Below are 26,501 nucleotides of genomic sequence, written 5' to 3'. Positions count from 1 at the left end.
ATTCAAAATAATTATGTTTTATTCAAATTAAGTTTGATTTCAAATTGACTTATAGAAATACAAAAATTAAAAGAAATCAGAATTGAAAAACTTGAATAACTTGAAAATTATACCCTAATATAAGATGTTATATATAATTAATAAATAAACATTTTAAAGAAAACAAGACCCATGTTTCAAGCTTGAATCTTTAGGTGAAAAGTAAACAATATAAATTAACTTAGAGAATTTGGACGATTAGAATAACCCTGGCTGTCCGTTGAAAATCGGAGCAGTATGAGAGGATTGAGGAACAACTTGGTTGTTTTCTTCATCGTTGTCGTTGTCTTCGTCTTGATCATCGACTCTAGTACGGTCATCTTCTATTTCTTCCTCACCATGATCAGACTCGGGTCCTTGGCCACCGTCTACGCCGTTGCTGCCAAGGATTTTACGAGTTGCGACAGCGCAGGCGTGGCAGACAGCAAGAATCGGGGTGAGATTGGGACCGGAAGAGGTCCATGAACTTGGGCAATGGCAGGAATGACAAAGGATAAAACGGAGGTGTTTGGCGAAGAGGAAATTGGACGCGTGGATCTTGGAATCGCAATCCCAGCAAAGGACGGCGCGATCAGATTCGCATAGCACGTTTGCGATTGAGTCGCAGCAGAGCTCGCATTTCTTCTTCATTTTTTTTTTCTTTCTTTCTACTCTTTCTCTTGATTTTTATTTATTTCTTGCTCTCTCACATACATTTTTTAATTTATTTTTCGGACTTTAGAAAAGCTTAAAAAACAAAATGGAAAAGTCATTATTTTCATTGTATCTTCAATGATTTTTTTTTTAACATTAGAGGATGTATTACTATGTTGTATTTTTAACATTTAACATTTTATTTAGATGGATAGGTATTATTTAAAAAATTTTGTAATCTAAACTCTCAATCTTTGGCGGGTCGTTTATTACTTATATTTCGAGACTTCGTGTCTATATTCTTTTCTTTTTTAACCAAAGGGTGGTGTTATGAAATCTAAAGATTAATTTTTTAATAAAAATAATTGAATTTGGTCTTTCATCTAGGGTGTTTTTACATGTATTTTTTTAATAATTTATAATTTTTTTTATTATTTTGATCATTCTAGCATATGATCAATTATCCATGGACAGAAAATTGTAAAGATAAATTAATTTATTACCGTTTAAAATTTTAAACATAGATTTTTTTTACACCACTTAATTAGTTTATTTGGTTTGCTCTTATTTATCACTCATCGTTTGAAACTTGCAATAGTTTGTTCTTTGAAATTATTATTTAACATTGGTTATATATATTTTATTATTTTTGCAGGATTGTTTTCATTAAAAAATTTATTTTTGTAAATTTGTATTATTTAACATTGGTATATATATTTTATTATTTGTATATTATTGTTCTATTTGTAACTCTATATTTGATTTAATTTAAATTAATTACTTATTAAAAATAAATAAAAATACCCTAATATTGTGATTAACGATATATTAATTAATTTGAAATAATGTCAAATTCTATCCTACCTAAAATGCACATCAAATCAAAATTTCATAAGAAAAAAAAACAAAATAGAAACCCCTCATCAAAGTTTAGAATTTTTGTTTTGTTAGGCTTATATTATATCTTAAAAAAAGAGGTTGTATTATTTAACTAATATAATTTGAGGTCGAAGATTCCATTCATCGGTGCGTTTAACCTTTTTAAAATAAAATAAATATAATATAGTATTTAAACCCATTTAAATTAAAATTGACGGCTGGAAAAGTTTGACCCCATCACACCATGCGTTCTTGAACAACTTGAGATATTGATTTTATTTTATTTAAGTGGACTCTTAAGCAATAAGCATTATGTTATTATTATTTATCTTATTAAATATTATTAACCGTATTAATCGGGCGTGAATTGTGCAGAAGTTTTGTCGGTTTACAAATAAGGATTAAAAGTTATTAGTTTCATTGAGACTCATCGGTAGTGGGGCAGCCCTACTAAGCTGGGGTCTTTGATGACCTAAACCGAGACTAACCAAAATAATGGCAATGGGACCCTACCAAGGCTACCATCTTGGCCTCTCTTAAATTCACTAAATAAATCGTTGTAATATTTATTTTTACGGTCAATACAATATTTTATTTATTTATAATAGTAAGAAACAAACTATTATTTACGTATTTTTAAGTCATTATATATAGTGGAGGTGTAATACTTGTTAAAAAACAAAATTTTAAGACGGCCCAAAAGTTTGAGTCGCCTACGGCCGCACCTACATATAACTATTTCTAAATAATTATTTTTTTACAATAAAATTAATTTTTATATATTTGAAAGCACGTAAAGCTGGAATGAATGTATTAATTAAATTTATTAATAATATATATATATAATAAATATAAGTTATACTCTAAGACATTATTTCATCTAAATCAAAATATTACGATAAGATATTAAAAATAAATTCTAATTTTTTTAATAAAAAATCAAATAAAATTTGATTCAGATCGCTTAGAAAAAATGATCTAATAGGTTAATATATTTACAATTCAAAATAAATTTAAAACTTTTACAAATATAAAAATAAATAAATATATTAACAATGTATATATTTATTTGTTTTTAATAATGTTGTAAGACATGCGCCAACTCTGGGATAAACCCTGGGCTTAGCAGCCCATTTAAAAGTAAATAGATTTTAGTTAAATTTACTTATTTTTTTAAAATATAAAAGAGTTTATTGAAGTAGTTGAAGATGTAAGTTAGATTTTCTATTTGGTCAAATGTTTAAATCTCACCAAAACGTCAATTTTTTTTCCAAGTTATTCTACTTGCCCAAAACTTAGGCGGCACTAACTACCCGTTCAAACTGAAAAGAACCGTTTCAGAGCAATTCGAATCAAAAACTATATACAAAATATAAGTTTCATCACTTCTCAAAAGGATTCTTTTCAACTCAATGGAAGAATCAGAAAATCGCATTACAACCGCCATAGACTACATAACATTACAACAACCATATTCTAGGTAACATTACAACAACCATCTAAGCATCAATTGAACTACATGCAATAATCTTCATAAAGAAAGTTCCAAATATAATCAATAAATAATATTTATATTAGTTTTGTGGATAATTTAACAATTCGGTTAAATGAACCGAATGAGACTCTAGGTTGGATTCAATAATGTAATATGTTTTTAAAAAAAGTAAGTCATCCCTACTTTCTAATAATATTTTATATGACAAATAAATATCAACTCAACTTAATAAAAAAATTGGATAATTGATATGATTTTTGTAATGAGTTATTTGTTTGATTATAATTATTATTTTTATGATTTATCATTTTGTGGTAATGTTTATATTTATAACTTTATAAGTTATCGTTTTGACAGAATTGGTTATAGATTCGAGTTATCATTTTAGAGGTAATGATCATATTTACGAGTTATTGTTTTGACTTTATAGTTCACGATAAAAATTATGACGAGTTATCGTGTTTCGGTGATAACAAATCTTACTTAATAGTAATGATGACTGATAGAGTAACCTTATTCATTAGAGTTTATTTCAAAAAATTATATGATATATATGAAATATTAGAAATCAAATATATTTTTATAATATTGTGAAATGTTAAAGTTGGAAGATTTTAAGTATTTAATTTACTGTTGGTTCATAATGAGTTTTTTGTAAGAAAAATAAATAATGACATTTAACTTCTTATGAATCATTTTACTATTTAAGTTACAAATTTTATTTTATCTTTTATAATTGATTAAAATTTCAGGATGTTGGTTATTCTATCAATGAGGTGTTTATTAATTATGTTATTATAAATATTTTATAATAATTTTTTTATTTGTTTATTAAGTTTTTAATTATAACTTAAATATTAACATGATATATGTTATTATTTATTTCATCATTTGTTTGTTGAGAAGATGAAAAAATATATATAAGGCATCTTCCTAGAGTTTATGACAATAATAAAAGATTATACCGATTGAAAACTTCCTTTAATTTGTCTCACCTAATAAAATGTTAGACTTCCATAATAATGAAATTACATTTTTTTTAATTAAGTCACAAAAGAGAAAACAGCATGAAGAAACAAAAAAAAAATCAGAAGCTGAAAAATAATTTGTAAATTATATGACCACATTATTTATAAATTTTAAATATACATTGGACTGTTTTGCTGTATTAACATGAACTTGCAATCGTATTTAATAATAATTATTTTTATTTGTATTAATGTATTTAGAATAATATAATTAAGAGTACTCATTTGATATGGGTTTTACTTAATCAAAAATTGAATTATTAATATCTTATATCCTCTTAATTATCAAATTACTCAATCATTTAAAATATAAATATATATATGTGTGTTATATCAGCTTTTATCGAAGAAAAAAAAGGTATTTAAAATAGTCATACAAAAAGCCTGTGAAAAAGTGAAATGATTGCAGTAACGCTGTGCATTTGGAGCAATTCATGTCTTATTATTCATGCGTCTGATAAAATGGAATAATCAATAATGTCACTTTCAATTCAATATAATTTAGCAGCAGCTAGCAATATAATGCTACACTTTCCACTTTTGTTTTTATTCATTTTTGTTACTATTATTTCCTTCTTGCCTGCCAAAACTGAACCAAACATTATTATGAAATTACAAAAGAAATTGTTAGTTAATTTATAATTAATCCCCTAAGCTTAGGTACATAATGTTTAATTAACTCTACATCTCCCACAACTATAATTAAGAAAGGTAAAACAATACCATTAAAATTGAATTATAATTATCAGATTAATTTGTTTAGAATTAAAATTATTTATTTATCATATTTTCAATTATTTAATTTTTTTTATACAAATATAATAGAGAGATAATTTTATAAGTTAATAAGAATAATAACAATTTGTATACATTTATTTTTTCTATTCTATGTTGGGTTATCACCATAGTCACTAGCTAACAACCTTTCATTTTTTTCATTATATAAAAATATTTTAGTTAAATGTATTATAGATTTTTTACTTTTTTTTCATAAATTAAATCTTTTGTTAACAAGATTTCAATGAAAATGTTTTGATGATTTCATTAATTTCAGCTATATTACAACTCCAACCCATTGTTATATATATATATATATATATATATATATATATATATATATATATTATATATTATATATAATATATATATATATATATTCTTCCTTCAAAGATAAGTAAATATATGTATATAAGGCTTATAGTTGAGACAATGATGAATATTAATTTGGGCAATAAGAAAATATAAATATAAAAAGTGTAAAATTTGAAATAAACATAAACATTTCTCTCAAAACTATATATTTTTTTTCTATTCAACTTATTTATCTTCAAATTTAGAATTATATCTTAAATTTTAAAAAATAATATATATTAATATACCAAATCAATGAAGCAATATACAACACATGCATGAACATCTTTAAAAGAAACTACTTATGTGATGTTATTTCAAATAATTTAGCCTTCTGAAAAACAAAAACAAAAAACTATAGTTTAAGTAAAATATAAATGTTCATTCAATTTATTTAGATTAAATGAGCAAAACCCATGTTAATTTGTACTTTAAGATGTATAAGTTATAACCATTGATATTTTAAATATTGAAGACTTAAATAATTTGATAAATAAATAAATCATCAAACAGTGCCTATATTATAATAATAATTTTTATATTCACAAGTCAAATAAATTAATAATAGTCTTCAAAAAGTTAGAACAGAATTCAAATTTGGAATATCTTTGAGTTTTAAGTTGACTTGGAAATCTTCAAAAATTTCTGTATGAAATTTTGGTAACTTTCCATAAAGCAGTCGTAATACTTTTTTTTATGAACTTATTAAATATGTTACAACATCTTAATATAAGACTTTGTTTTGATTGATTGAGTTATCTAAATAATATTAAAAGTTTTACAATTTTTATTATTATTATTATTATTATATTAGGATTTTTAGAGTTGAGTTATTTGAGATTTTTTTTAATATTAGAACTATTATGAACCATCATAGTCACTATCTCCATTTATTGGAGAGTATTTAGTATTTCTTTTGAATTTGAATTTGTTGAATTAGCTAATGTCAATTTATATTTTGTTAAAATTAATGGTGTAACCTTCCCTATATTATATATTGATTAGATATTATTAGGAAATCTTAACAATCAAATTTATTATTATCTTTTTTTTTTTAAATCAAGTATGAGTGAAACGTTAGAATTCTAATATTGATTACTAAGATATTTTTAGTTATTTTCTAACCTATATATTAAGGTTTTGTAATTCAAGTTAATCAATATAAAAAACAATAATAAAATATTATTCTCTCTTTCAAATATCTCTTCAAAAATTCTAACATTTGACATTAGAGCCTTCATGTGCTACCAATCTACAAAACCTTCTACTAAACTATCAATTTTTTTTCTTTCAATCCATCAAAATCTTCTACCAATCAATCCAAATTCATGTCATCAACAAATATCAACTATGTCATTCCGAAGTTTAATGGCAGAGTTTAATGGAGAAGACTATGATTTCTGATGCGTAAAGATGAAGAAGATATTTCAATCTCTTAATCATTGGGAGATTGTGGAGAATGGAGTGAATGAGTTAGAGGAAGAAAATGACATTAATAAAGCCGACCTGAATGAACTAAAGTAGTCCCGACAAGTCAATGCAAACGCTCTTTCAATCCTCAAAAGAGCAGTCACTAAAACAATCTTTGCTAGAATAATGCGTGCCGATACAACCAAAGAGGCGTGGGAGATCTTACAAAGTGAATTTCAAGGAGATGTGAAAGTCAAAACAATTAAGCTTCAATCAATACTCAGTGAATTCGAAAATGCCAAAATGAAGGAGACTGAGACCCTAATGGAGTTCTCAACCTAAATCTTTGATTTGGTCAACTCGATGAAATCTCATGGTGAAGATGTCACAGACCAGAGAATGGTGCGGAAGATTCTCATATCCCTTCCTGAGAAATACAATCTCATCGTAGTCGTCATTGAAGAAACAAATGATTTGTCAACACTCATTGTCCAAGAAGTGATGTTATCCTTAAAATCATTTGAGCAACGATTGTCTAAAGACTCCTAAAAGTCAATAGAGAGTACATTTCAGTCAAATCTCAATACTAACAACAACGAACGAGAGGATAATCATACCTGCAACAACAAATGAGAGGATAACTCGAATTTTAACTAGTCAAAAGGGAAAAATATCAAGAGTACTAGATGGACGTAGCTCAAAGACAAGGGAGACGATTGGGACATATGTCCAAATCTAGATGCAACAAATATCATTGATTTGGTCACCTCGCCAAATATTGAAAAGTAGAAATACACATCAAGCAAGTCAGGCCGAGGCAAATCAAACACCCCGAAGACACACGGAACCTTCTATGTGTGTCACATAACTATTGACAAAAATAGAGGAGAATGGTTATTAGACAGCAATGTAGCAACCACATGACGCCGACCTCAGAAATCTTCTCCGAGCTTGACTAAAGCGTCAATACCCCTATTCAATTCTGGAATGGAGATCAAACGAAATCAAAAGGGCTTGGAAGGATTGACATCAAGACGAAGGAAGGACCGAGCTATATTAACAATGTACTATGTGTGTCGAGCTTGAGCCAAAATTTACTTAGCCTTGAACAATTGGTGGAAAATGGATATAAGCTCCACTTCGATAAAAATGAGTGTATTATCTTTGATAGACAACATAAGTCAACGTGTTCACTAAGATTAAAATGGTCAATTGAAGCTTCGCTCTCAATTATGCAACCCTAAAAGAAGGTCAAATTGTTATTAGCCGAGAGGGTCAAGTTGATGAAATTTCTTCGTTGAATTGGGAAGAAAATAAAGTTGAGAAAAATGACGTTCTAATCATACTAATAATGATGAATATATTCTTCAGTGTTAAGTACACCAGATCCTAAAGTTAGATCAACGCAATGAAAAAGGTAGTAACTCAACTAATCTGACTTCATCAAACTTCTATTTCCCGAGTTTAGCTCCAATGAGGTAAAAATTAATAAACAATGTATACGCTACATGCAATTATTGTTTAATTATTGAGCCTAAAACTTTGATGTAACAATCAAAGAAGAATCATGGAGAAAAACAGTGGACGACAAAACAATGTATATGCTACGGCCCTCTCGTTTTGATGAAGGGGTTTTTTGGGATAAAACTTAGTTTTTATCCCAAAACCCAAACATCTTATTAACCATCAAATCAAATAGTTTTATCATTTAAATACCAAAATTATCCTCTAATTTATTCTCTCTCTAAACCATTATTCTCTCACCTACACCCTATCTTCAAGGGCAAATTAGTCTTTAAATTTTAAAAATCAGTTTTTCTTACTTTTTATCAAACAAGGGTTTTTTTTATAAAATCGAGACAAAATCCAAAAACCACTTCCTCAAACAAGTCCGTAATGATGAATAATCATACATGTCATCTCGTTTTCAACACACCCACAAAAAAAAAAAAAAATTTAATAATTACTCTTTTCTATCTAATAAGGTGGGGGAGGGACAGGGTAAACCATATTAGGCAACTCATCTTACAAAATAAATAAAACTTAATTGGCCAAAAAAAAAAATTTTCAAATTTTTTTTTTATAAGAATTAAATTATTTAAAAATAAATTAAAAGTAATATATCTACCAAGGGAAAATAAACTTATCGATGTAAGATTTTTGTTAATTTGATAATAATAAAAATTAATATGTCTTGGCAGCCCAATATTAAGGGCTTTCACTAGATAAGATATAATTTCTAAGGGATAATAATTCACTCAAGTGATAAAAGTGAATTTTAAAAGATAAATAAATAATGCTGATTTTAAAATATATATATATATATATAAATATATAAAGTGTTACCTTAACATTAACATGGAAAAAACATGATCAAATAAAATAAAAGGTTAATAAAGATTGTGATTACAATCATTCGGAATGACCAACAAAAAAAAACCCTTAAAAAACAATTAGCCAGAGGGATCACATGATATATATAAGCTGCTGTCATATATATATATACTACATCTACTAGAAACAGGGATAATAACATAAGTTACGGTCAACTTCCTGATCCACCTCGATCCCATTTTATGTTTATGTTTTATGTTCCACCATAAATCACGACTATTGTTCATAGTCATCAACTCGTCCAAACGAGTTATGACCTGGTCCAACCGAGTCCTAGACCAGTCATGAGTTCAGGACTGAGTCTAAGCATGAGTACACAAAACTCCATCTGGTTCAAACAACCATCTCCAATCCCAAATCACCTTCTCTAAGCATCGAACGAAGATCTTCATCCGACATCCCACCCAATCCCAACAGCTCCGAGTTCTTCCTCAACTATCAAGTGTAATCGCCCGATATCAGTATCCATCAATAAACGAAAACCCTTTACAGAGTTCATCCATGAATCCCTCTGCTCCAAGCTTTTCTACCAATAGCTGGGAAGAAATCTTCAAACACTATTCCAGTAGGACTTGTAGTAGTAGTACGTATTACTGTTATTACCATGACCCTTGCCTGCAGAAGATGCCATTAGAAAAAAGATTGGTGTTTTTTGAGTTGGGGATGATGATGATGATGACGATGAAGGAAAGTTAAGGGAAGTGAGAGAGGTTAAATAGGATCCTAGGAAAATTGACAAACAAGATGCATGTGAAAGAGAGAGAGAGAGAGAAGGGGTTTGTGTTGTGGGGTTCCCTTCTTGAGGGGGCTTTTCCTCTTTCCTAGAAATTGCATGGAATATAACTTCTTTCATCCCTTCATTTCAGTTTTCATACTCCCGCATTTACTATCCTTTTGGACAAATGTCCTTTTTGGGGGTGCGTCCATAAATTCCAAGTAGTAAAGTTCCATTCCTAATCAAGAGGGAAAACTTATTTTTCAAAAAAGATTGATTATTTTTTATCTAGAATAAGACGATGGTAGTTGTGAAGAAAATAAATATAAGGTTTGGAGTTGTTAAAGATTCTATATTTCACTAGAGATAGTACAATTAATGTGTCACAAGAAAATTGTAAATTTTGATTGCCTCAATCTAATGTAGGAAAATATGTACTCGTTTTCGCATCCTCGCAATATATTTTACCAAACTAACAATAAGAACAATGTTATTTAGATAATCCAAATTTAAAGAAAGGATATGTCCTTGTAGAGTGAGGAATATGGCTTAAAGAACAAGTAAATTGATCATTTTTTTCTTTCTATTTTGTTTTTATCCGAGTTAGTTTACAATCATGATCATTTAATCAAAGTGTTTTTAAAGAGAATCGAACATATTACAAAATAAATTGTTTAAATTTTATGTTTATAAGTTTATATTAGCCATGGAAACAACTTTTATTAAAAAGAAAATTGTTTAAATTTAGTTTTATAAGTTTATATTAGCCATGGAAACAACTTTTATTAATGGTTTAAAGACAATTAGGAGTAACAAACATCAAGCTATGTACTATGGTTATTAATAACTATTTTACAATTATTAGTAAAAACACTTCTTTACATATGATCATTTCCTTAACTATAGGTTTAGGTTATTTTGATTGATATAAACAGCCTATATCTATATATATCCAGTGGCGGACCAGAATATTTTCTCGGGTGGGCCAAATACATAGTAACGTAGCATTTTTTGGCGATCAAATAAATGCATTTTTTAATTAAAACTTTACTCAGTAATTACATAAAAATACTAACAAGCACAATTACTAAATTATTCGTGTCCATGAGTCGGTACAAAAGAAGACAAAATCTCTTCATTACGTTGACTATACCAATCAATCAATTCAAGAAATTATCTTTATTTGATGAACTACTTGACTCACTCATGTCCTCGAAAAGGTAATCATTGCCTCAATAGAAAGGTGTTACATCAAACATTGTCGTTAAACGGGTGCGATAATTTATTTTTATATCACGGTCATGTGTACGTAAAACGTTTCTCATGCTATGTCCTTTGATATTGAAATGATTCAAATTGAATTCTAGCTTCATTATGACAACTATTTGAAGTTCACATATGTCGATTAAATCTTTCTAATGCCATTTTCCAATTTTTGTACCCATATACTATAAAGGTATCATCTACGTTTTCTCTATTTAAAAGCTTAAAAAGATAACACCTAAAAACAAAATGATGCATCTTTTGATATGATATATTCTAACCATGTATAGTTGATCAGTAACAGTAGACTCATTAGTAGGCTCATTAATTGATTGAGAAAACTCAAATTGGTCATGTGATGTAGAAGTAAAATAAATAACTAAAAATAAATATGTGTTATAACCTAAACCCCTAAATAAAATCTAACAAATACATGTATTTGTTGTAATAGTTTAAAACTAATTTAAATTAAGAAATATAAAATAATATTTTACCTTTATATTTATATAAATTATTATTTTACCCTTATATTTATATAAATATTATTTTAATCTTTATTTTATAATAATTTGTATTATTAATTATATTGAAATTAATAAAATATATATATATATATATAATTATAATATAAATGTAGTTTTAAAATAAATAATAATCTAATATAATTTTCATTATTTTATATATAATTTTTTATATTTTAAATTATATAATAAATATTATTTATCTATTAACTAAAATTTATGTATTATTATAAATATTGTATCTTAGAAAATATTATTGGTATAAAATAAAATATTAATACTAATTACTTTAATAAAATTATATTTGAAATTAGAATAATATAATTATGAATTAGTTTTTTTTAATTACACTTTTATAAAAGAAAGTGTTAGTTTATATAAATATTTATATATTAGAAAATAATGTTTGTATAAAATAAAAAAAAGAAAGTGTTAGTTATTATAAATATTTATATATTAGAAAATAATGTTTGTATAAAATAAAAAAAAAATTATTATTTTATAAAAAGAAGTGTGAGGTATATATTATAAAGAAAATGTGAGAGGCAATGTTTGATCACCTGACCTCTATTATGGATTTCAACTCCAAAACCAGCAAGACAAGCCTTATTTTGATAAATATATATATATTTATAAAATATCTTAAAAACTTTTATGGTTGGGGGAGGCTCAGTCCACTACTGTTTATATCTATATATATATATACCATGTTGGTGATAATTAATGCAATAATTAATCTTTTAAATTTTGCAATAATTATTTAATCTAATTGCAATAATTATTTAGTCCTTGATATGACCTTTCAAGTCAAGTTATGGATAAAATTACAATTTTCTCATTAAAAATTCAATATCATTCTAATATTACGTATTAGCTACGCATATTTTTATAAGAAATTAATTAAACAATAGTACCAAGTAATTGTACTGTTTCCAAATATGGACGATTATCTTAGATTGAATGCGACATTGCACGCAAAATATTATGTTAAATTATTTAAGACAATTAATAATATTCACTTATTTTTAAGAGATAATTTCATAAAACAATAGTGTAATTTTCTCTTATAAAATCCAGCAACCCTTAAATTATACAAGATAAGTGTCAAATTAGGACAATAATTATTGGTTGTCCATTTCTAAGATTAGACAATGACATGTTTTAAGTGAATATACATGTAATTTATATTTTTAATATGCATGTCTTTATAATTGTTCATATTCTGAAGATTAATTTGAGATGGTGAGTGACATTATTATTATTTATTTGGCTAAGAACATTGAATTGAATATGACAACGATATGTTGATAAGACTTTTACTTTTGCATTTTGAATTAATTAAATTATTATTATTTATTAAGAGTATAAATTAACAATAAAAATATAATTAGTTTAAACACAGTAACCAAAATTAAACAATGGAAAAAACATAACTTACAAATACAAAGAAAGAGAGGTTCAAACAAATTAAAAGGGAAAATCATATTCAAAGCATTCAAAACTTATCAAAACATTACATTTCAACATAAAACTAAAATAAAGATAAAAGAAATAATTATAACTTACATTCCTGCTTTAAATTTATTTTTTATAAATTTTCAGTTAATTCGATAGTACCGGTACATGTAGTGTAGTGCATGTATCTCACTCATGAAGTGATGCATATACACAAAAGTGAAACATTATTTCCCTCATTTGTTGATTTTTTTTTCTTTGTACATGTGGCGTTTTTAGTAGAAACAGACACTACTTGTATTAGTAGCATCGAATTAACCAAATTCTTCAACTTTCAGAGTCTCTTATCATTCACATTCCATAATCAATGTTTGATTTTTAATTGAGGGCGCACTAGTTTGATCCATTGTTTCCTTTGACAATGTGGCCATAGATGCCTCATACAACATAAGAGATCCACATTATCAAAGTGGTCTTCTCCAAATAACACCTCAAAAGAAAATCGACAACAAAACTAATACAAATACAATACTAAACAAACGCAAAATAATTAATAACCCAAAGATAAGATTATAACACAAAAAATCCTAACTCTAATTCGGATCTTTAATTTTTTACACATGGGTTTAGTTTCATTCAGTTTATTCTCATTTATCACTAATTTGATAAATATTCCGTTTATTTGAAATCGCTAAGGCTGTAGTGTATAATACACTTGATCACTCTTAACTTATTTATAATTTAATTTGTTTTCGGATAATTAATTATTCACTCAACTATTCATAGGATAAGTTATATCATGTTTATTTTATGTAATCTATAATATAGTTATATTCGTTGTCATGTGTATTGTATTGTATTGTGAGTGTAGGGCTCCTCTAAATATATATCTATATATATATTATATATATATAGATATACTGAAAATCTATTTTAAATTGTATGCCTATCATTGTGTCGGTCACGTCACTGAGCCAGGAATTGATTTTAATTAGGTTGTTTAATAGGTTGTTTTTATGACAACCTATATAATCTTTTAGAATTTAACATTAATTGAAAATAATTTTAAAAGAATAATTGAAAATAAAACCTTGTATACAAGGGGTCGTTCAGTTGTGGGTTTTTTTAAAAATTAAGAGAGAGAAAATTTAAATAATGAGTGATGATTTTGAGAATATAATGATTATTTTTAGTAAAAAAGACTTAAAATGTATTGATATCTATAAATAAATATAAATAGAGGGTATTTTAGTATTTTGGTTAATAATTTGAGTGATATGATGGATAAAAGGGGAGTGAAGTGATATTTGATTTTGAATTAATTTTTTAATAACCCATAACCAACAAGGCCTAAGGGCTTTTATTTTTATTTTTAAAAAAACTTAACCCAAATCAATTTTTCAATCAATCACTTTTCAACAATCAAGTCACTCAAATCATTAACCAAAATATCAAAACACATTCTATTTTAAATTAGTATTTATTATTTTGTTTATATATACTAATACTTTTAAGTCTTTTTATAAAAAATAATCATCATCTCCTCAAAATCATCACGATCATTATTTTTTTTCTCCCTCTAGATTTTAAAAAAACCACAATATGAAGATAAGTTAGCTAGAATCTTCTATTTAAAAAAACTTCAGAGTTCGTTTCATGTAGACAATTCCTTAATTAGGTTGGTAAGAAAATAACAACCAAATAGTATAAAACCTCCCTTAAGGTACTAAGTTTAGTAGACTATTATAACCCATTTGTATAAATGGAATAATTATGCATGAATGAAGGTAATCCTTATAATAAGATTCTTTGACCTTACGAACTATAGATAATATGTTAATCCAACTTATTCCGAGTTTATTTATCAAAATATACTAATATAGACCTTCTTCTATAACATTAACATATCCACGTTTTTAATAAAAATCGAATATAATATCGATTCTCTTACTTCCTAAGTAAAACTCTTTATACCTCACTATTTTAAAAATTAAAAGTAAAATAAATGTGCCATGTATTTAATTTAGGGAGAAGTTTCCTTTATACAAAAGTAACTGCAGGAATCTTCTCACTGAAGCCAAACAAATCTCACTACCTGACAACAATTATAAGACACTCAAATACTAATTAGAACACTGTTTCCACTGCCTATTCAAACAAATAATATTTATAATTATTTATTCCACAAATTCTATTCCTTCTGAAATAAGCTTCCTATAACTACCCATTTTATTATTATAATAAACTATCATATAATAATATTCCCATCTACTAAGCCTATTTTAAAATTGAAAAAAAAAAACATTTTTAAGAATAAAACAAGCTGTTTTTTTCTTAGATGACAATGTTCCAATTAATGAAGAAGAAGAAGAAGGGAAATAGGGTTAATTTGTTTTAGATTTCTCTCTCTTTTTTTTTCTCATTGAATCCTCCTAATTCCATGAATCTTCGAGGAAAAAGGCCATTCCAAATCACTAGCTTCCATTAAAGTTGCTTGAAGCCTTCAAATACTGTGTTTTGGAGTTATTCTAACCAACTTTTGGCCCTTTTTTAGGGCTTTCGTTCTTATTATTTTAATTAAAAAAAGTAAAATTATTTGTCAGTAGTCAGTATATTTATTACTACAGTATAAAGGAAGAATGATACGAAATAGGTGTCAGACACAGACGCAGAACAATAATACTAGGGCAGGAAGAATATTTTTAATTTGACTCTATTAATTAATTAATTTTAATATTAACCTCTCAATTCTCAATTGTTGAATGGCAAATTTACTAGTCATAAAAGTTCTAAGGAGTAAAATCAAACCTTATAAAAAAAATTATGATGGGTGATTATTTTGAAAAGTTGGGGATTTTTTATTTTATTTTTATTTTAATGTATTAATATATATAAATAAAATAAAAAATAATAATTAAAAAATAAAATAGTATAGTAGTTTAGTTAATGAATTAATTGATTTGAAGAATAAAAAGAGAATGAAGTGACGATGAATAAAGTGATATTTGATTTTTGTATTATTTAAATAACTAATATCGAAGAACTAAAGATATAATTTTTCACGATGATATTTGGGATGACTTAAAAGAGTTTGATTCAATAAATATAAAATGTTCAAAAAGTTTGATATTTAGTAAATTTTGTTTTGAAAGAATATTGATAGTAATATTTTCAGGATTTTAATTAGGTATATTTTTTCTCACCGTGATTAATAAATCAAATATTTCAAAAGTTCATTACATATCCATCTACAAATTGAATTCCATCTCCTATACAATTCTAATATTCTAAAATTATAAATTAGATAATAATACTTCCCCCTTATAACCACGTCAAATTTATCATTTGAAAAAATTAACAATCTCAAGATTAACTCTGATCCAACTTATTATCTCAATCAAACTATTATAAGAAACTCTTTTATTGAAAACAGTTCATCTATGATAATATATTGAGATCGGAAAGTCATTTAATCCCACAACTAATATTGGACTAAAAGAATGGTAAAAAGTGTCACCAAATATAGAAACAAAACGAAACTATGAAAATATATTTTGAATTTCTCAATATGTGAATGAGACTTTTTAACATAATTTAGTTTTTAACAAGTGACCTAAATACTATTTTTTTAAGGATGAACCCATTTTGTTGCTAAACTAAATAATCCATACAACTCATCAATTATTTGTTCTATAATAGCTCCCGTGGGCCTAAAATAAGGCCCGGTTTAATTTGGATTATTTTGAAATTATCCATTCAATAATAAATACCCTAGATTTAGTGAGTAACACAATTTATTATTTTTAAGAAAACTAACTTTAATAAATTAACAGATTTTACGAATTTATAAATTATTTTTAATTTATATATAATTTTATAAAAAAATTAATGTATATTTATAAATTTAATATTATGTTATTACTTTATTTAATTGATTTTATAACTATTACTTCATTTTAGTGTCATTTCTTAATTTTTGTTATCTTAATATTATACTTATTTATTTATTTATGTATACAAATAATAATAATATATAACTAATATTCTTTTAAAATAAAATTTCAATTTTTTAGTTTACAAATAATGAATTAAAATTTTAAATTTTAAGTTTATTTTTGTTAGCATATTTTGTGTATCTACAATACATATTTTTATTTTGTGTACCAGTAAAATAAAATCTATTTAAAAAAAATCTAATTATATATAAAGAATTTAAAATTGGTCAAATATATATATATATATATATATATATAATATATATATATATATATATATATAATAGATATGAAATTGTCAAAATAAGACAACATTCAGATTTTGGTAGTACTCTTTTAAAACTCCGTAATTTGGTTTCTTAGTGTTAAAGTTAGTTTATATTTTTATTTTAAAATAATATTATTTTATATTTACACATGCATGGCTTAATTTTTTAGAGACAAGTATATGACTATTATCAGATTAACCATGTAGCATTCATTTCAAACATTTAACTTACATATTCCAAACAAAATAAATGAATGGTTGAAAATAAATCAAGATGTGGTATATAAAATGAACGAATATTGTTTAGGTTGATAAATGTTGAACACCTAATATTCATACAATATTCCACATCAAAGATAACAAATAACACACTATTGAACTATCAAATATCATCGAAATACGACAAAACAAATGGGTCAAGTAACCACATTAAATTTTATCCCATGTATCAAAACTATACCAAACAAATAGGTCTCTAGCCAACCTAATCATTTTCATCATTAATTAAGGTACAACATAGAAATCACCAAATGCCAAGTGTTTTTAATTCATTTGTAAATGATTAAATAGAAAATGAGCGTGTTGCTCTAGGCAATTATCAGTCCACCATACACAATCCAACCATCACTCACACGACATATATTTTGTTCAATGATTTAAAATGCTGTCAACTTATTATTTATATGTTATTTATAAACAATAAATAAAATATTCATATTACTAATTTAACTACCGAATTTAAATGAATTAATTGTTTTGTTTATCGAATTTCAAAGAAACGGTCGTCAAAACTGTAAATTCGTTAAAATTAATTGGTTAAATTTGTGACATTAATCTTTTATTTTTTTTATAAATCTCATATAAAATAAATTAAACTCGTTTAGGCAAAACCTAATTTTGTATACTTTAATAATAAAAAACTCTAAACGATGAAATTTGAAAAATATATTTGAAATCTCGATTGCTCAATAAATCTCAACAATTCCACCGTGTGTATATATATATAAATATATATATATATATATATATATATATATATATATATATATTATATATATATATATATATTTCACTTAAAAGAATCTTTAAAACTTCAACTAGGTTGGTTATGAGGGCAGATATATGTATACCTAATGTTACCCAATAATTTCTTCAATTTTTTAATTAATACATTTATTTATAATTTAATATTTTTACCTTTATCCATTCTTATTTTTTTCCCATAATTTTATGTTATTATTTTAAGTTAGAATGAGTAGATTCGTCCCTAAATACTAATATATATATATATATATATATATATATATATATATATATATATATATATATATATATATATATATTACAACCAAAAATCATTAAAAAATATAGTAAAAATCATTTCATTATCTCTTAATAATGTTTGGCGGCTAAGAATTGTCAAAGGAGAACTCGTCAAAGGAACGTTACTTGATAGACAACATCACATTGTACAGAGATTATTAATTCATATGGTTGAAACGTCAAACATAAACACGTACCATGATTTTTTCTAGTATATAAATTGATCAACCGCTTGCATATATGGGATCAATCAATTAATTTTGAACTAATTAATTAAAATGACTTCTCATCCTCCTCCTCTTTATCATCGGCCTCGATGGAGGTTCTCTAGATAACACGGCCCTAATGAATTGCCCAAAAAATGAAACAATCAGCAGCGATTACAAATCTAACATCAATAACCTTTTCAACTCTCTGTTAAACAACGGCGATTTCGTCACCGGCTTCTCCAATTCGAGTTCCGGCATCGGTGAAACTGTCTACGGTCTCTTCCTCTGTCGCGGTGATGTGAGTTCGTCAACCTGTACCAAATGCGTGTCCACGGCAACGACGGGGGTATTAAGTATTTGCAGCGAATCGAAGAAGGCAGTCGCATGGTATGACGACTGTATGTTGAGATACTCTAACGAAACAACCTTCTCGAAGCTCGATCAATCAGTAGATGCACTGATTATGTCTTTGATGAAATTTTCGAATTCAACTCGATTAAAGGAAGTGTTGGGACAGGATAAATTAAACGATGTCATCAATCGGGCTGCGAATGACGGATCATTGAAAAAATATGCTGTCGGAGAGGCTGATTTTAATTCGACTAAGAAGGTTACAGTGCTCGGACAATGCACGCCCGATATTTCCGCGGCGGATTGTCAAACTTGCCTTCGAACAGCAAATGCTAGTCTTGAAGGGGGTATTGGAATTTATTACCCAAGTTGTGTTCTGTCGTTTGATTTGGAAGATATTGCATCCTCAGGTATGTTTAAAATTAAAATTGTTATTATGTAACACTAGATTTTAACTATATAATTTATATTATAATTTTGTAACAGGAGGAGGTGGTGTGAACATTTCTACCAAAAGATTGGTGGCTATCATTGTTACAATTTTTGTGGTGTTTGCTGGTCAAATCTAGTTATAGTGTATTTTAAAAAACAAAAAAAATTATTTGTGTGTGTGTGTGTTTGTAACCTTGGTGTGATTAAATGTTGTTGATATTATATTTTATGAAAATGTATTATATTTATTTATTTAGTTAATGAAAATATAATAAGGGTGTTAATTTTTGTTACTTGGTGAAATATTAAGATAATTTTAAATAATGATTTTATTTTTTAATAAGATTAATATTCTAATTATATTTATAATTTATTTTATTTAAAATAACTATTTAAATATATATAATAAATACTTAATTAATAATAATAATTTAAAATCAAATCTTTTAATAAGACTAACCATATATATAATATATATATATATATATATATATATATTTATAATATATTATTAAAATTATATAATGAGTTTTTATATGTTATAAAATTATAATAATATAGTATAAATAAAATTATATATATATATATATATTAAAATAATTTATCTTATTAAAATTTCAAACTAAAATTATATATATAATTTTATTTATAATATATTATTAAAATGGTTAATGATTTTTTTTTTAAAATAATGGTTTTTTTAACATATTATAGTTACACTATTTTGAATAAATTTTCAAAATACACCTCCAACTTATTTTTCTCACTCTAATACACAACATTTCTAATGTAAGGAACTAATTAAAAAAAATAAAATTAGGATGGACTTGAGGTAGAATGAAGAAAAAATATTATTTATTTAGAATGAATTAAATGTGTGATTTAAAAAAATTCTTTTACTAATCACTAAATAAATAACTAGCATAACTATTATTATTTAAAAAAGGTTCAGATATATTGCTAGTTTTGTTTCGATTGAAGTTTAGCCCAATACCCAATGTAAATCCATCATTACTCTAATCATCATTTGTCGTAGATAGGGATTAAGCGAAAAGAGATGATAAAAGCCGCCTTCTTTCCGTGTTGCCCGATAGTTTCGCGATAAAGACTCGATGCAAAAGGTTGAAGAAGTTATAACCAACCAAAAAAACCTCAAGTGGTATGAGTTATCAATATTTCTCCTACACTCGGCATCATTTCCAGCTGAAAATAATTCAAGATAGAGAGTTTTTTTTAGCATCCAAATTCAACTTTTCTATACAACTCTATGAAACACGGTTTGAATGATAGTTGATGCCAACGTAAACAAATGCATTGAAAGTCATACGGTCAATGTAATATTCAATTCAATGTTGTAGAAATTTTACAATTAAATCCAGGCCTTAATAACAATCTTTCACGTCATCATATCTCTGGTTATTTTTTCCCCTTAATATGGGTATATAGTTTATTTTATTTAAAAATATAAAATATTTGAGAATGTTGTTAAATATTGTCTTGAAAAGAGTACCATCTATATCCATATCCATATCCATATCCATATCCATATCCATATCCATATCCATATCCATATCCATATCCATATCCATATCCATATCCATATCCATATCCATATCCATATCCATATCCATATCCATATCCATATCCATATCCATATCCATATCCATATCCATATCCATATCCATATCCATATCCATATCCATATCCATATCCATATCCATATCCATATCCATATCCATATCCATATCCATATCCATATCCATATCCATATCCATATCCATATCCATATCCATATCCATATCCATATCCATATCCATATCCATATCCATATCCATATCCATATCCATATCCATATCCATATCCATATCCATATCCATATCCATATCCATATCCATATCCATATCCATATCCATATCCATATCCATATCCATATCCATATCCATATCCATATCCATATCCATATCCATATCCATATCCATATCCATATCCATATCCATATCCATATCCATATCCATATCCATATCCATATCCATATCCATATCCATATCCATATCCATATCCATATCCATATCCATATCCATATCCATATCCATATCCATATCCATATCCATATCCATATCCATATCCATATCCATATCCATATCCATATCCATATCCATATCCATATCCATATCCATATCCATATCCATATCCATATCCATATCCATATCCATATCCATATCCATATCCATATCCATATCCATATCCATATCATATCCATATCCATATCCATATCCATATCCATATCCATATCCATATCCATATCCATATCCATATCCATATCCATATCCATATCCATATCCATATCCATATCCATATCCATATCCATATCCATATCCATATCCATATCCATATCCATATCCATATCCATATCCATATCCATATCCATATCCATATCCATATCCATATCCATATCCATATCCATATCCATATCCATATCCATATCCATATCCATATCCATATCCATATCCATATCCATATCCATATCCATATCCATATCCATATCTATATCTATTTATATTATTTTTTTAATGTAAGATAATAGCATAACCTTACTGTCAGTGATAATTGACACACTTTTACTTAAAACATTTTAAGTGAGTATTAAATTCGTGATATTTAATTTCTTAAAAATTAATCTTATCACTTGAATTACCTTAGTGGTTAAACTTAAAATAACATATATATTAAAAATAATAAAAATCGTTTAAGCAAAATAACATTAAGAAAATAAGAAAAAAATACAAACTTGTTACACAATATGTTATCGAGCTAAGAGATTGTCGAGAAAAACGAATAACTCTCCGAACCTTTCTCTGTCTTTCAAAAATAAACATAAAAAACGTCATAATAATAACATTATGAACTGATACGAATCACACAACTACAATCATTTAAGGTTCGACGATTTCTCTCAAACTAAATATTTTAATAAAAAACAATCGAGATGGTAATCCAAATATGTATTATTCTCGTATCAGCTGTCCAAACTTCACACCAACTATCTAAAGTCTCGGACATCATCTAGTTCCTAAAAATAAAAAATAAAAAATGGATATGAGAGTAAATAGATACTTGGGTCGGATTGTGGTTTGATCCGCTCATAAATTTAAAACGGTTAAAAATAAAATTAAAAATGTTATATGTATATTTCGAATTTGCAACTTAACAAAAATAAGTACAACTTTTTAACCAACTAGGCTAATAAAACTCTATATTTTAAATTCAACACCAAATTTGATAAACGTGAGAGATTTTTAACAATATAAGTTTAACTTGTAAACTAATATATATATATATATATATATAATGATGTTTAATTTTCAAAGTGTCTGAATTATCGTGTCGAGAGCTGTGATTAATTTGGATATATATGTGAGAGTAAATAGATATTTGGGTCGAATTGTGAGTTGACCCGCTTATAAACTTAAAACAGTTATGTGTGTTTCGAACTTGCAACCTAGAAAAATAAGTACAAACATTTAACCAAGTGTGATTGAGATGTGGTTTACCGAGGGATAAAAGGCCGATAATAATTACAAGTGGTTAAAAAATTTAAATCAAATATTTGATTAACCAAATTGTACGTGAGGTCACGATACTAAATATTGAAAAATATAAATAAGATATTTGATAGACAAAGTAAAAGTGTAAAGTCACGAGATGAGTAGTTCATTAGATAAAAAAAAAATATGTGATGAGATATATGAGAAAATGAGTTGTTTTACCGAAATGAATAAAATGTGAAATGAGAGTGTTTTATTTTTTATTTTAATATAATATTAGTGATTTATTAAGAATTTTAAATATTTAATACATATTATTATATTTTTTTTAAAATTTATTTTGTTTATATTTTTATTCTTATGCATAACACGTGAATTTTTCTAGTAATAATAATAATATATAACTAATATTCTTTTAAAATAAAATTTTAATTTTTTAATCTACAAATAACCAATTAAAATTTCAAATTTTAAGTTAATTTTGGTAATTTTTGTTAGCATATTTTGTGTATCTACCATACATATTTTTATTTTGGGTACCAGTAAAATAAAATCTATTTAAAATTGGTAAAATATAAATATACATTATCCTCTTTTAAAATAAAAGAGATAAACTCTCTTATGTGTTTGACTATATATGTGAAACGTGGTTTAATAGTTTCAGTTTTTTTTATTGTAAAGATTACTTTTGTTTGCATATACATATATTGGATATAATATATAATTGGTAATGACATGATTAGTAGTATCTATGAGAGAAGAAAACTAAATAATTTAAGTTATATATATATATATATATATATATATATATATATATAATAGATATGAAATTGTCAAAATAAGACTACATTCGGATTTTAGTCGTACTCTTTTAAAGATCGCAATTTGATTTCTTAGTGTTAAAGTTAGTTATATTTTATTTTGAAAAAAAAAGTTTATATTACTTAGACAAGTATATGACTATTAACAGGATTAAAGATAGCAATTTTTTCAAAACACTTACCTGTATTTTCTAAACAAAATATATGAATGATTGAAAATAAGTCAAGATGACATACATAAAATAGACGAATGTTGTTTAGGTTGATAAATGTTGAACACTCAATACCAATACAATATTCCACATCCAAGATAACAAATAACACACTATTGAACCATCAAATATTATCAAAAATACGACAAAATAAATGAATCAAAGTAACCACATCGAGGTTCATTTAGTGTAGCAAAACTACACAAAACAAAATATGTCTCTAGCCAACATAATCACTTCCACCGTTAAGGTAACGACCCTTAATAACACATGAATCTAACAAATGCGAAATGTTTTTAATTCATTTGTAAAATGATTGAATAAGAAATGAACGAATAGAGTTTGTTGCTCTAGGCAAGGATCAGTCCACCACACACAATCTAATCATCACTCAAACCACATACATTTTAAAATAAAATTTTGTTTAACGATTTAAAATGCTGTCAACTTATTATTTACATGTCATTTATAAACAATAAATAAAATATATATGCTACTAAATTAACTACAGAATTTAAACGAATTAATTGTTTTGTTTATCGAATTTCAAATAATCATTCGTCAAAACTATATATTTAAAATCTCGATTGACCAATAAATCTCAACAATTTCACCCATATAATATATATATTTTTTCACTTAAAACAACCTTTACAAATTCAACTATATGGTTATTAGCGTGGATATATGTATACTCAACTTTATTCAATAATTTCTTAATTTAATATATATATATATATATATATATATTTGTCTAATATATATATATTTTTTTTTATATTTATCCACCTTAATCTTTTCATAATTTGTTCCTTATTATTTTAAGTTACCCCAAACTTTTTTTCAAGCCTATCAGATAAATTTGTAGATCTGTCCCTAAATACTAATATATATATATATATATATATATATTACAACCAATAATCATTTAAAAAATTTAGTAAAAATCATTTCATTATCTTCTCAAAATGTTTGGCGGCTAAGAATTGTCAAAGAAGAACTCGTCAAAGGAACGTTACGTGATTGTAAACAACATCACAATGTTCATAGATTATTCATGGTTGAAACTTCAAACATAAACACGGACCATGATTTGTTTCTAGTATATAATTTCAGCAGTTACAGGGGATCAATTATCTGTTAATTTTGAACGTGGATTAACTAATTAATTAAAATGACTTCTCATCTCCTTCAATATCTCTTCCTCCTCTTCCTTATCATCGGCCTCGCCGGAGCAGCTCTAGGTCCAAACACGGGCATAATGAGTTGCCCAGAAAACGAAACAATTAGCAGCGAATACAGATCTAACATCGATAAACTTTTCAGCTCTCTGTTAATGAACGGCGATTTCGTCATCGGCTTCTCCAATTCGAGTTTCGGCACCGGTGAAGTTGTCTACGGTCTCTTCCTCTGCCGTGGTGATGTGAATTCGTCAACCTGTAGCAAATGCGTGTCCACGGCGAATTCCGGGCTATTAAATGTTTGCCGCCGCCAATCGAACAAGGCTGGAGCCTGGTACGACGACTGTATGTTGAGATACTCTAACGAAACAACCTTCTCGAAATTAGATCAATCGGTAAATAGACTTGTTATGGGATGGATGGATTTGTCGAATTCAACTCGGTTAATGGAGGTGTTGGGACAAGATAAATTAAACGACGTGATCAATCGGGCTGCGAATGGCGGATCATTGAAGAAATATGCTGTCGGAGAGGCTGATTTTAATTCGACTAAGAAGGTTACCGTGTATGGACAATGCACGCCGGATATTTCCGCCTCGGATTGTCAAACTTGCCTTCGAACCGCAAATGCTAGTCTTGAAGGGGGTGTTGGAATTTATTACCCAAGTTGTGTTCTATCGTTTGATTTGGAAGATATTGTATTATCAGGTATGTTTAAAATTAAATATGTTATTATGTAACACTAGATTTTAACTATATACTTTATATTATAATTTTGTACAGGAGGAGGTGGTGTGGACATTTCTACCAAAAGATCGGTGGCTATAATTTTTACAATTCTTTTAGTGTTTGCTGGTCAAATCTAGTTATAGTGTATTTTAAAAAACAAAAAAAAATTATTTTTGTGTGTGCCTGTAACCTTGGTGTGATTAAATGTTGTTGTTTTCGAAAAACCAAGTTAATAAATGTTGTTGATATTATATTTTATGAAAATGTATTATATTTATTTATATAGTTAATGAAAATATAATAAGGGTGTTAATTTTTGTTACTTAGTTAAATATTAAGATAATTTTAAACAATGATTTTTTTAATAAGATTAATATTCTAATTATATTTATAATATATTTTAATTAAAATAATTAATTATTTATTTATAATAAATACTTAATTAATAATAATAATTTAAAATCAAATCTTT

At 26.2% G+C, this 26,501-nt stretch overlaps 3 protein-coding genes across 3 annotated transcripts; 2 read left to right on the top strand and 1 right to left on the bottom strand.

The window, feature by feature from the left end:
- Positions 1-237: 237 nt before the first annotated feature.
- On the bottom strand, positions 238-669 carry LOC124933844 (zinc finger protein CONSTANS-like). Its single transcript, XM_047474285.1, has one exon. The coding sequence runs from the start codon at positions 667-669 to the stop codon at positions 238-240; it is 432 nt and encodes a 143-aa protein (XP_047330241.1).
- An 18,171-nt stretch (positions 670-18,840) lies between these two features.
- Positions 18,841-19,678, top strand: LOC124933842 (cysteine-rich repeat secretory protein 9-like). Its single transcript, XM_047474283.1, has 2 exons — positions 18,841-19,519; positions 19,596-19,678. The coding sequence occupies exons 1-2, from the start codon at positions 18,895-18,897 to the stop codon at positions 19,676-19,678; spliced, it is 708 nt and encodes a 235-aa protein (XP_047330239.1). The 5' UTR covers positions 18,841-18,894.
- Positions 19,679-25,276: 5,598 nt separating this feature from the next.
- LOC124933454 (cysteine-rich receptor-like protein kinase 26) lies at positions 25,277-26,249 on the top strand. Its single transcript, XM_047473852.1, has 2 exons — positions 25,277-26,008; positions 26,084-26,249. Exons 1-2 carry the CDS (start codon positions 25,294-25,296, stop codon positions 26,164-26,166), a joined length of 798 nt encoding a protein of 265 aa, XP_047329808.1. The 5' UTR covers positions 25,277-25,293; the 3' UTR covers positions 26,167-26,249.
- The last annotated feature ends 252 nt before the right edge of the window (positions 26,250-26,501 follow it).

This window comes from Impatiens glandulifera, chromosome 4 (assembly GCF_907164915.1).
Source record: "Impatiens glandulifera chromosome 4, dImpGla2.1, whole genome shotgun sequence".
Taxonomy (NCBI): Eukaryota; Viridiplantae; Streptophyta; class Magnoliopsida; order Ericales; family Balsaminaceae; genus Impatiens; species Impatiens glandulifera.
This window is presented reverse-complemented; position numbering and strand designations above follow the sequence as displayed.

Coding starts and splice junctions, on each gene's coding strand:
- LOC124933844 (XM_047474285.1), bottom strand. CDS start 669: ATGAAGAAGAAATGCGAGCTCTGCTGCGACTCAATCGCAAACGTGCTA.
- LOC124933842 (XM_047474283.1), top strand. CDS start 18,895: ATGAATTGCCCAAAAAATGAAACAATCAGCAGCGATTACAAATCTAAC. Junction 19,520..19,595: donor GGAAGATATTGCATCCTCAG/GTATGTTTAAAA, acceptor ATTTTGTAACAG/GAGGAGGTGGTGTGAACATT.
- LOC124933454 (XM_047473852.1), top strand. CDS start 25,294: ATGACTTCTCATCTCCTTCAATATCTCTTCCTCCTCTTCCTTATCATC. Junction 26,009..26,083: donor GGAAGATATTGTATTATCAG/GTATGTTTAAAA, acceptor AATTTTGTACAG/GAGGAGGTGGTGTGGACATT.